The sequence below is a fragment of the Grammomys surdaster genome, unplaced genomic scaffold (genome assembly GCF_004785775.1).
Source record: "Grammomys surdaster isolate TR1022 unplaced genomic scaffold, NIH_TR_1.0 126059, whole genome shotgun sequence".
Classification (NCBI taxonomy): domain Eukaryota; kingdom Metazoa; phylum Chordata; class Mammalia; order Rodentia; family Muridae; genus Grammomys; species Grammomys surdaster.
Window position 1 is genome coordinate 1,772,106 of NW_021620869.1, and position 12,760 is coordinate 1,784,865.

General features: G+C 43.1%; 1 protein-coding gene across 1 annotated transcript in view; it reads right to left on the reverse strand.

The window, feature by feature from the left end:
• Positions 1 to 12,760, reverse strand: part of Farp2 (FERM, ARH/RhoGEF and pleckstrin domain protein 2) — a 102,703-nt gene that overhangs the window by 17,001 nt on the left and 72,942 nt on the right. The window contains exons 14-16 of the mRNA XM_028755323.1: positions 4,912 to 5,090; positions 1,251 to 1,340; positions 523 to 656 (exon numbers count right to left, since the gene is read on the reverse strand). Of these exons, the coding sequence (XP_028611156.1) occupies positions 523 to 656; positions 1,251 to 1,340; positions 4,912 to 5,090 (403 nt within the window). The remainder of the gene's footprint in view (positions 1 to 522; positions 657 to 1,250; positions 1,341 to 4,911; positions 5,091 to 12,760) is intronic.

A 12,760-nucleotide genomic window follows, 5' to 3' on the forward strand; every position in this document is an offset into this window, starting at 1 on the left:
CTATGTAGCTGAAGGTGACCCCAAATGTGATTCTCTTGTCTGTCCCCCTGGTGCTGGATTATGGGCATGTGTCACTATACCTAGCAGTCAGTCATGATTGTGTTTTGAGGTGGAAAGAATTTAAATTGACAGTGACAGTTACTGCATTTTTCTAAATATGACAGAAGCCAGGTGAAAACAGCTAGTTTTTAAAAACTTGTTCTCTTTTCTGGAATAGGATAAATAAAATTTATTTTATCTTTCCCAATAGGATTTTGAGATACACTTCAATGAAATAATTGTTGTTCTGAATTAGTTTCTGAAGATGGGAATTTCCTGAGTCTAGTGATGGTGTCAAGGGTAGGTACTACCCAAGGGGAGTCCAGGGCTCAGAGACTGCATATAGGCCTCATCCCAAGGTGCCACCAGTGTGTGCAGTCGAGGTCCAGAGTATGGGAACCACTCTGTGGAAGTTTCAGAAGGTGGGAGTCTTCTGTGGAGGGAGTCAAGCACATAGTACCATGAGATGTACAGCATTGTTACCAGAGCGCCAGCCTCTGTTCCACCTCATGAAGGAAGCCTCGATGGAACTCGTAGACTGGATCAATGTTGGAGAAAAGCAGGGTCATCAGAGCTGCAGGCATGGCCTCCTCCTTGATCACCATACTTCGGAACCACTGTGAGAGGAGTTTGGCATGGTGAGAGGCTCAACTGGGGACTGAAAGGCCATTCCCCTGGGGGCTTATGACCTCCAGACACCAAGCCAAGTTCCTCCAGTACATAAAGATGGCTTAAATCAGCATTCCACATATCCTCTTTGTGGACAGTATAATAGTGAAATATAGATAAAATCCTAGATCAAAGCTTTCAGATAGATATAGTCTAAGTTTTGCAGCTTCATGAAAACTTAAGACATTAGCATTCTGTTTGTTTCTTTCTTTAAGAAAGGGATTCTCTGTGTTGTCCTGGCTGTCCTAGAACTTTCTCTGTAGATGAGGCTGGCCTAGGAGGCAGAGACACAAAGATCTCTGAGTTCATCTTCATTTTCATGTCTCTGCCTCCTGAGTACTAGGATTAACTGTGTGGGCCACAGCTGCCTGGCAAGACACCAGCATTCTAACATGACTTAGACATGGCGTAAGGTAAATGATTTAACAGAATTTTCACATGTAAGTCTCAAGTTTTTCAAGATATTTCTCAGGGTGGAGCATATTGTTTATATTTAAAACATAATAAGAAAAATCAAAGAGATCAGGACTAAGGTTTCATACCACAGTGATAACTTCTAAATCCTTCAGATAGGTTCGTTCTGTAGCGAGAATCTCCTTGGCTATGAAATAGGCCTCATCTTCTGGCATGTACTGAAAGAGGAAGAGAGAACCATGAATATATTTCGGGGGGACATGCCACCTTTTCGCATTCAGGGAGAGCCTGAGGTTTGTAACATGTTCTTCTCAAGTTAACAGAAGTTTTGGAAATTCCTGCCATAATTCCTAAAGGAATTCACTGTCAATGAAAGATTCACTTTATTTGTATATGGCATGTCTGAATGTATGTTTGTGTACGACATGTGTACAAGTGCCTGCAGAGGCCAGGGGAGCGCACTGGATGAGTTTTAAGTGATTTGTGAACCATTCCATGTAGGTGCTGGGAACTGAATCCAAGTCCTCTTCAAGAGCAGCAAAAGCTCTTAACTGTGTAGCTGTTTCTCCAGCCTGGAGATTTGCTTCTCTCAATATTTCCCCCTCATTGTACCGTATTCTTTGGAAAAATAATTTCTACTCAAATATTAATATATGTAAACAAAACTGAGACTTATTATTAGTTTTGTGTTGGAATTATGCTCCTCTGTCACTGCCATTAATGAAGGTGGTTAAAAGATACAGAACTATGAGTTTATGTTTAAACATATATTATGCAATTATGGGCTGGAGAGCTGGCTCAGTGGTTAAGAGCCCTGGATACTCTTCCAGAGGACCCAGGTTTAAATCCCAGCACCCACATGGTGGCACACAACCACCAGCCCCAGCCCTAGAAGGATCTGAAAGATTCTGTGGGCACAGCATGCACATAGTATACATATATACACACACAGGTAAAACACCCATAAATGGCTGGGCGGTGGTGGCGCACACCTTTAATCCCAGAACTTGGGAGGCAGAGGCAGGCAGATTTCTGAGTTCTAGGCCAGCCTGGTCTACAGAGTGAGTTCCAGGACAGCCATGACTACACAGAGAAACCCTGTCTCAAAAAAACCAAAAAAGAAAACAAAACAAAACAAAACCACCCATAAATGTAAAATAGAAATAAATAAAAACATGTTTATGTGTGATTGAAATAATTAAACATAGGCTAGAGATATGGCTCAGCATAAAAAAGTAATAAAAAACTAAAGAACAACTAAACTTACCTCATAAAAGTAACAAAGCAACAACAACGAAACAAAAATAAAAACATAAAAACTCTACCAGTATATATTCTGAATGTGCTTAAGCCCGGGTGCAGAGCTGGCTGATGTACTTCCTGAATGTGGGAACAGTCCCCAGTCCAACTCTAGGCTTGGATTTCAGCAGCTTCCCCTATGCTTGTTAGTACAGGACCCAAGATGGACCTATCGAAGGAGTTCAGGAATCCACATCGGGGGTGTGTCTGTCTCCTGTATAGATGCAACACTCAAAGTTCATGAGGGGCTTCAAACCACCATGGCAGAACACGGTCATGGAGAATCAAGGTGGGAAGGGCTGAAGGCCAGGAGGAGTGTCACCAGGCCACAGACTCACTTGGAGAGAGTGGGCCAGCAAACAGGGGGAATGGCAAAAATGTCATGGCACAGAAAGTGATGTGGAACAGTAAGAGGGGATGAAAGACCGCCATCTGCCCTCTGATGCTCTGGGGTCAATGTGAATGTACTGTGGTATCCTTGTGCACAGGATGCAAGCAGACCTGCAGGAGCAGCAGGACCTCAGGCTTCTGTACAAGCCCGCTGAGGTGGTGCCAGTGTGAATGTTATATGCAAACTGACAGGCAGCAAGAATGACTACAACAAATTGGGACCAAGGGAAAGATCAGCTGTGGCCACCAGAGGTGGGAAGGCTGAGAGTTCTGGGAGGAGGAAGAGACCGAGTTTGCACCATGATAGCCTTTGATGCTTTACAGGCCACATGAGGAGAAGTGGCCAAGGAGATGCCACTGTAGGCCCATGTTTTGGGACAACATTTTCTGTCTGTACCCCTGATTTAGTTCAAGACAGTCTGCAGCATTCTCTCTCAGCCTCTAGAATAAAGGACTAATGAGGTATTGTCTTAGGGTTTTGTTGCTGTGGAGAAACACCATGACCAAGGCAACTCTCGTAAGGGACAACACTTAATTTGGACTGGCTTACAGGTTCAGAGGTTCAGTCCAGTATCAAGGTGGGAGCATGGCAGCCTCGAGGCTGACATGGGGCTGGAAGAGGAACCAAAAGCTCTAAATCTTGATCCAAAGGCAAACAGGAGAAGACTGGCTTTCACATGGCTAGGAGAAAGTTCTCATTGCCCACCTCCACAGTGACACACTTCCTCCAACAAGGCCACACTTCTTAATAGTGGTATTCCTTGAGCCAAGTATATCAAACCCCCACAGGTGTGCTCCTCTATGTGGCATGGAGCTCACAGAATGGTAGCTGTGAACTGATAGTGTCATCTACCCAACCCAGAGATGCACCACAGGAATCTGTACTGCCACATCCTTCAGAGCAAGTCCTGTTCTCTCCTCAGAATCCATGGACAACTTCTCCCATCAGCTCTTTGCAAATGCTGGCAGTGATGTGACGGCACCGGTCCCTGGCTCCTTGATATCTTTGTGTTGTTCCTGGAGTATGGCCCTTTTACCCAACAGAGCACTAACATACTTTTCTAACCTTCTACATTTTATTGTATTCTGTGCCATAAAACATTTTTTAAAAATTCAAATCCACTGGGTGGTGGTGGTGCAAACTTTTAATCCCAGCACTAGGGAGGCAGGAAGGTAGATCTCTGAGTTTGAGGTCAGCCTGGTCTACAGAATGAGTTCCAGGACAGTCAGGGTTACAGAGAAATTCTGTTTTGGAGAAAAAAAAAAAGATAAGAGCACTTTTCTATGATGGTACCTGAGACAGGTCGCACCTGCTGGGCCCCTATTATATGCCTGGCTGATGCTCAAAACTCCTAGTTCATCCTCTAAGAGATTACATAATGGCTTTCTATTTTTATAAACATTTCTATTTCTAATAATGGCATCTATTCTCTCCCCAAACCATTGCTTGATGGCCAGCAAAGCTATATTCCCAGGTTGGCTGTCTTAAGGCAACCCTGGCTATCCCTGGCATCTATGAGTAAGTGGGATCTTCTGCTCTGTAATTCTCTACTGCATATTCAAAATGTGCCCTCACTACAGAGACCTACAGGAACAGTGTCAACCTTCTGCCATAGTCCCTGTGTCCTGTCAGAAATCCCAGGACCTCCCACTTCAGGCACCACAGCCTCTGAAGTTGGCCAGGACCCCTTCTCACCATGAAGTCCCATCTGAGAGCCCCCTGAGCCCCAACCAACCTTCTTTAGGCAACATATCTGCAAGCTACGCAGCTGTACACAAGAAGACGGGGAGAGATGGGTAGACGGCAGAACAAGAAGGGAGAGGGAGTGAGGTCCAACAGGGAGGGGATGGCCTGTCCCTTTCCCAACTATTTTCAGAATCCAGCCTAAAACTCTGACCCCAGAATGCCAAACAAGGGAACGTGTGTATAATGGAGCCTTACGTTCTAAGAGTAACAGAAGTGTCTCAGACAGGGATTTTGCTGATGATCTGTACTGTGTTTATGGGATGTGAGCAGAGTCTTTTCCTGCCCACCCAGGGGCTCCTCAGTGGGGTTTACAAACCAGGCCCCAGCAGCACTCAGTCCCAAGAATGGCCCACCTTATGTTTCTGCTCTTCTTGGTTGTCCGTCCTGGCTGTACCAGCGCCATTGAGGACAGGGCTTAGCACAGGAGATGAACCCTGCTCAGCTGTGCTCAGAAAGGCCTGAAGCTCAGGGTTCAGGCTCAGCTGGCTCTTCAGGCTGGAGGGAGAAGGCTGAGGACTATCCATAGAAAAGCCTAGAAATGAATGAAGTAGGGTGGGGCAAAAATGAGAACAGCTGGGGTTGTGTGGGGTTGGCCTCCCTCGCACTAGCCTGACCGTAAACCTCACGCTGCCATCAGCTTTCGTGGAACATGTGCACGGTGTGTCACATGCAGTCCGAGACACAACACAAAAGAAAACAGTGATGGCTAATCTGTCCTGTTTCAGACCAAGAGACAATGTGATTCCTCATGGCCTGGGTTGTGTTTCTAGGTGTCCTACAGGAGCGGGAAGCAGTGCTGCCATCACCATATTGCTCATCTTAGAGGCACACCTAATATTAGGCCCATGTTACTACTGATTAAAAAGTTAGATTACATAAGTTGTTCATGTCACAATTCTGTCTTCTCGTTGCTGAGCTCTTCGCTAATAAGTTTTTTCCTGTTGGTTTTTCATACCAAAGTAACTACTATTTAACTCCCTTCCGTATTAAAATAGCACTTGCTTTTGTATAGACTAGAATTTTTAGCCTACTTCCTAAGAGGCTAATGATGAGGCATAATTCACCTGGAAATTTATAATAATGAAACTTCTTTAGGAGGCTGAGGCAGGAGAATCATGAATTTGAGGCCAGCCTACACTATGTAGTAATATTCTGTCACAAATTTGAAAAGCAAGAAAGGAAGGAAGGAAGGAAGGAAGGAAGGAAGGAAGGAAGGAAGGAAGGAAGGAAGAAGGGAGGAAGGAAGGAAGGAAGGAAGGAAGGAAGGAAGGAAGGAAGGAAGGAAAAAAGAAAAATTCCTTAACTTCTTGTCAAAGGATTCTCATATTTCCTATGGGAAATCAACAACTATTAAATGCAAAAATTTACAGCTACATTTAAAATAGCACATCTCTTTAAGATAGGCTGTCGCCTCAGGCTTGCCTCAAACTCACTATGTAACTCCACAGCCTCCTGTCTCCACATCCTAAATGCTCACATTACAGGCAGACAGCACCATACTCCAAATGGTATTTAATAGGATAAATTTAAGTGCTACTTTGAAACTATTACAGATGGAAATTTACCTTACACTTCCAGGTGAAAAGTGCTGTAACACTGAAATGACCGCTTTCGCTAACTATGACTGCTAGGTGCCTGTTTTGTACCCTTAGTGGTGAGGATGCTCCACCACCAGGCCTCCTCAAGAGTGACTGCTTTCAAAGGAAGACTCTTACACTCTGTGGTTAAAGGTCCTCAAGTAGAGTCCCCTATAGTGACCCGTTTATAAGACTAAACCTTGGTTATGTAACTTGCAGCTCCTAAATGAGAAGATAGCACGGAGCCCCCACTCCCTGGACTGGCACAATCCTCCAGTCAGGGCAGCTTCCGGTGTGGCAAGCTGGAGCAGAGGAGGTCCTTATTTTCACATTGACAAAGTCAGAGATCTGCAACAACCTTGTCTGCTGATGTTCTGACAGCATTCGGATAGAACACTACTGTGGAATATTTCACAAGTCATTCATTGAGAAAACATTCATTGACATAGAAAACCTAGACGTTGCTATATGAAAGTTTAACAACCAGTTTATTAAAATTTGCTTTATTACACATTTAGTTGAAACAAGCTAAACAACATTAATGATATAAACTTAAACCTGACACCCAGATGTTCAATCTTTATCTCTCTTATGGGAATCAAAGTAGAGACAACCTTTCTGTACTATCCTGAAGTGTGGGTTATTTCCTGCGAGACTACATCCCAAAAATGTACTATTTAAGGTTTATGCTCTAAAGTCTTTGTCACTGATATGTCAGAATTGGGTAATTAGGTCCTTTTGCAAAAGTAAAATTCAGAGAAAATGTAGAATTTATGAATAAATTATACTTCACAACTATACTGTTTAAAATACAATAGCTATGTTTTACATTCAGTTATAAACATGTCAAAGGCCACCACTTTCCCCATGTCCCCAATATTTCTCACAGCATCACACCTGAAGATATGAAGCCCAGAGCAAGTTCTAGAGGACAGTGACCAGAATGTTTCTGGAATACAAAAGAATATACAGAGTATGGGCCAGCCTGTAATCTTAGCTTTGTAAGCCAGCTGCACTGCACAGCAAGGCCCTGTCTCAAAATAAAACAAAACAGTGTCCCCACCCCCAAAACAAATCCAAAACCAAACCAAAACATACAAAACAAAAAAGGTTATCACAGAAGCAGGAAGGGTGGTTTGTGATTAAGAGCACCTGTGGCTCTTCCAGACGACCCAGGTTTGGTTCCCAGCACTGCCATGGCGGCTCTCCACCATCTGTAACAACAGTTTCTGTGGATCTGATGCCCTCTGCTGACCTCTGTGGGCACCAAGTGTACATGCAGTAGTACACATATGCCCATGCATATAAAATGCGCATAAACATAAAATAAAAACAAATCTTTTAAAAAGGGTTGCCACAAAATTAGACACTAATTTTTAGTAGCAGGAGGGCCAGAACATGCAGATATGGTGCACTTCTAGGATGCCCTTGAGATTGGCAGCCAGTGACCAGCCAGTGTAAGGGAAATAGCCATTAGGGCAGAAGATGGAACTGCCAACAAACAGACCTTTACTAAGTACCCTATAAAGAAGGGAGATGTCACTTTGGGATGCATTAGGTTTAATGTCAACTGCTTTTAGTTCTATGGCAGTTAAAATTACTACTTGATGAAAAAAAGTCATCAACTCAGAATTTAGCAAGTAATATTAAATGTACTACAGGCACCATTAAACAAACATTTTTTTTTTTACAGTTAAACCTGAGAACAATTTCTAAATCATTCTTGAAATTATACAAATACAGGCCATCAGAATAATGTTAAGTAATCTGGGTCTTGGAATTAGTGGAAAATTATCTCAGCACGCGCGCACACACACACACATAGGCACACATACACAGAGCCATTAATATCACCGTCATCACCACTCTGCTCTATGGGGAGATATTTTGTCAAGCAATTGGCAATAAACATGTAACTGTGGCATGTCCTCTATGCTCTATTAGCACAGCAGTGGTCTGTCCCTGGAGCATACTTTCAGCTGGAGCCCCACTGTATACAGCATAGTGTGAGTGTGTGTGAGTGAGTGTGAGAGTGTGTGTGTGTGTGTGTGTGTGTGTGCTGGGGTAATTTTCCACTAATTAAGAACCCTCTGGGCTGGGCGGTGGTGGCGTACGCCTTTAATCCCAGCACTTGGGAGGCAGAGACAGGTGGATTTCCGAGTTCGAGGCCAGCCTGGTCTACAGAGTGAGTTCGAGGACAGCCAGGACTACACAGGGAAACCCGGTCTTGAAAAACCAGAAAAAAAAAAAAAAAAACCCCGATTAAGAACCCTCTGATCTTTCTGCTTCCATTTCCTGAGTACTGGAATTACAGGTGTAATGGGCATATTTGAATGCATGGCTAAAAGCGGTCTAAGAACTCTTAAAGTACCACATACCAAGTTTTAGGTGCTATCGAATATTTCACCTTAATCAACATTTCACTAAAGAATCAATCTTAAGTATTTGTTGAAACGCCCAAGGTCCTCTAATAAAAAGCAGCGAGAGTGAACCAGTATTGCTTGGAGCCATAGGAGCCCCTATAAGACTCATTGACTTCTGGCTCTTGGTGCATATGCCCCCTCAGAGAATGTTCACCTCTCCCACTGTGGTGTGAAGGATCAACTCTTTTAGCCATGGGCAAGAGATTCTTCTGTCCCCAGACTGAGCTCCTTGAGATGGAGAGGCAGGGCGAGCAGCCACAGTCCTCTGAAAATCTACACGTGTGCAGGTGGGGAGTGGCATTTAGCATATTCTGAGAGCTTCAGGTTGTAAACGTGCCTTCACCTGCCTCTTAACGCTTACTTCACACTCTCACCAGTGAGCATTTCTGGTAGGTAGTTTATTTCTTAAAACTTCTCAAAATACATCTGATAATTCTTGAAATGTTATTGAAAATGCAGTATTACACTTCTTACCTTCACGTTTCCCTTCAAGAAGCTGTTTCTGTTCACCTAACTAGAGATGAAAGATGATGAAAAAGGACTTCACATTTAGAGAAAAAAGAACATGAACTTTTATTTCATACCTTTAAGTTCTCTTTTTAAAAATTCTTTAATAAAACAGTCTTGAACATCTTTGTCTAACAGTAAAGAAAATTGTCAGATCATATGCAGCAAAACTGAAGGTCAAATTGAAGGTTAATTTGGAGTAAGAGGCACAAGGATGAGAAACTATGGCTTGACTAGTAGTAGACTGTTAATTTCAGAAAGAAAAACACCCCACAGAACTGACTGCAGGATGGGCACAGGTAACGGTGCGTTTGCTGAGTTAGCACACATTGTTTCTGGCCTTACTACTGGACTAGTTCCTGATTCACTTTTACATACAGACTCTGGTTTAAAAACAAGTGGACATGGTTAATAGCTCACCTCCCTATCTTGATAAGGAAATACAGATGACAAAGACATTCTCCCCCATGTGACTTAATGATTCAACAGTGCAGAGAGAAGAGCATGTGTCAGCCCAGCAGGCGGACTGCTCAGAGCCAGCTTTCGGGGCTTCCTCAGGCACCCCCAGGCACCCAGCGGGTATCAGTCCAGCTCTGGCAGCCTCCACAGGAAGCTCAGCATGCGCTCCTTCTCCCTAGGTAGGCGTGCCGGATCTACTACTAGGATCTGGGAGCTGCCATCAACTGCCAGATCAGCTTGGCACTTCACAGCTCCATTGTCAACTTCTTGGTGTTTTAGTGCTGTAACTGTGATGGTATGTGTGGCTCTGAACTACTGAATACTTTGCTCAGCAGAATCTTACAAGAAGAGGGAACCTGAAGAGAAATTGGTAAAGCTGAAAAACCACTACAGTAGCTGGATCTTCCTTCCTTCAGGCTGTCACAAAATCAGACTGAAGCAACTGAGAGAGCAGAAGGTGTGCTCCACTTGAGATTAAGAGCATCAGTTACAGGAGCTGTACACACTGGCCATGGACAAGAACACGTCCATCTGTGAGACTTCAGGAGACTCACTACCTGAATGAGCAAAGAATGGTGATCATATGATCACCCTGTACAAAGTCAGAGCTCCCAGTGTGACATGGATGGCAAGTGCACCCAGAGGACCACAGCAGGAACTGGGCCTGAGGCTGACTCTCTTGTAGCTACTGTAAGGCAGTTTCATGTCTGTTGGAGCTTAACTATCACTGCATAAAACACCAACTTAAGTATTTAATTTCAGAGAGGAGGAATGGAGGGAGAGAACGATAGAGGGGGTGGAGGAAGAAGAGGAGGAGGAAGACAGGAAGGGAGAGTCAAGGTAGGATACTTGCTAGGCTATGTGGCTTACTTTTGTACATGGACAGGTAGGATAGGAGTTTAGTATTTTTGTTTTAATAAAACTGATTTTTTGGGGGTGTGTGTGTGAGGGGTTAGGAGTATAGCTTAGTTGTAAGGCATTTACCTAACATGTATGATGAGGTCCTAAGTTCTAGCCCCAGAACTATTAAAAACCAAAACAACCCAAAACCAAAAACTACAACAACAAGGGCTGGAGAGATGGCTCAGAGGTTAAGAGCACTGGCTGTTCTTCTAGAGGTCTTGAGTTCAAGTTCCAGCAACCACATGATGGATCACAACCATCTATAATGAGATCTGGTGCCCTCTTCTGGTATGAAGGCATATATGCAAGCAGAATACTGTACACAGTAAAGAAATAAATCTAAAAACAAAAACTCTGATGCACATTGTTTGATCACACTGTTAACCTCAAGATTATATTGTTTACTGGAAAAATCTAGTTCTAGTTGTGGTGTGACTCTTAGCACACACTTTTAATCCCAAAAAATAAAGTTAGTTTGTAGAAGGAAGCATCCTTGTTGAAAGTGATGTCTAACTGAGTGGCAGACAAAGTGATGAGTCAGAGTTAAGATTTGACAGAGTAGGATTCTTGAGTTGAGAAGAGAAAGGAAAGGAAAGGGAAGTTACTTGAGGGGCAGTGCAGAGAGAGAGAGGAATCAGTTTTACTGGAAACAGTTATAGAGACAGGCTGGAGGGGGGGGAAGGAGAGAGAGAAAAAAAAAGAGAGAGAGAGAGGGAGAGAGAGAGAGAGAGAGAGAGAGAGAGAGAGAGAGAGAGAGAGAGAGAGAGAGAGAGAACACAAGCTAGACACAGGTAAAGACAGAATGAGCCAGAGCATGAGAAGAGAAAAAGCTAAGAAGAGAAAAAGTAAGATACACCACTGGCCTTCAGTACAATGTCATTACCATCATTAGCATACCCTACAGTGAGCCAAGCTATGTAAGCACCATTGTGCCTGTTTCTTTCACCAATGAAAGAAACACTGGTGAAGGGTTATACAAATATGCACTTATTTCAAGGATTAATTTATTATGTGAAATAATCTGTAACCTATATAAATCGAAAGTCTTTAGAGAGAAAGAAAGCTAAAAAGCCCATTTAAAAATTCATAGTAAATATTTCCTCATTTTATTGAATAAACAATTAAAAATTGTCAGTACATATCTACAAATTTATAAATGGTAATTTCAATGGAGAACAAATTGTATAAGTACCACAAACCAGACAACAGAAATGTCTCTTTAAAGCGTAAGTCCAAATGCATAAAGAAGTCCTGGGTCCGCTTCTCTTCATTTCCTAGGACAGTGAATGCATGCGTTCATCCAAATGACACAGCTTTGTGCACTAGTGGACCACTGTGGCATTAGATACTGCACGGGAAAAGGTGACAGTGTCTGCCACCTGGGACAGTGTCTTCTTAACATGAAGCCCTAAGACAAGAGCCAAGTGAGACCACGGTGGATGCAATTCCATGAACTTGGGAACAAACATTACCTACTGAATACTACTAGCACTATGAAGAAACTGTTTTAGGAGCAGACTTTCTGTGGTCTAGAGCTGGAGGAATAAGTGTACCTTGAGGACATACAGTACTTATCAACATCAGTTGGCACATAAACATGTAAGGGTTAAGAACATGTATGCACACTGTTGTGTGATCAAAACCACAGTGTGGGTGGTACAATATAACCATTGCTCAGGTAGAACAGTGGAGACTGCATGGAAAATGAAAATACGCCTGTGCAGCAAAGCCATCAGAAAGGATGGATCACCGGGCATGTCAACAGTGAGGAGGATGATGTGGCCAACACATCTACAAGTCTTACGTCACATTCCTGGATGTGCTAGTGCCTATCCTGTGGTCATCTGCACTAAGTAAAATACAAACGCTAATGAGAACAGGGCATTCTAATCTAATGCCAGCTCAGACAATGCCTCTGCCATACAAAAAGGCACATATCATTACCTGACAAGATCAAAAGATTATATATATGCAGTGTGGAACATTACACATCTCTGGTACACACAATCTTGCTACCATCTAACTATACTGTTAGTCTTCAAATATTCATAGTGACTTATATAAAATACTGAGACTTTCGGAACTTAAATATAAAAATAGACTTGATAACTAGTAAAAATGTATCCAAAGCAGAGTACCTTGTTAGTGGTGGACTTAGTGGTTAGGACAGATACTGCTTGATGATGGCCTTGTACCACAGGGGATAGCTGCAGGGTCTTGTCCCCATCAATACCGACATACTAGCTAAGTGGACAGACCTGACACTGTTACCTTTATTCACAGACACACTGGCTGTGACAGTTCTCTTACCTGGGTCCTGTAGTGTGATTTAT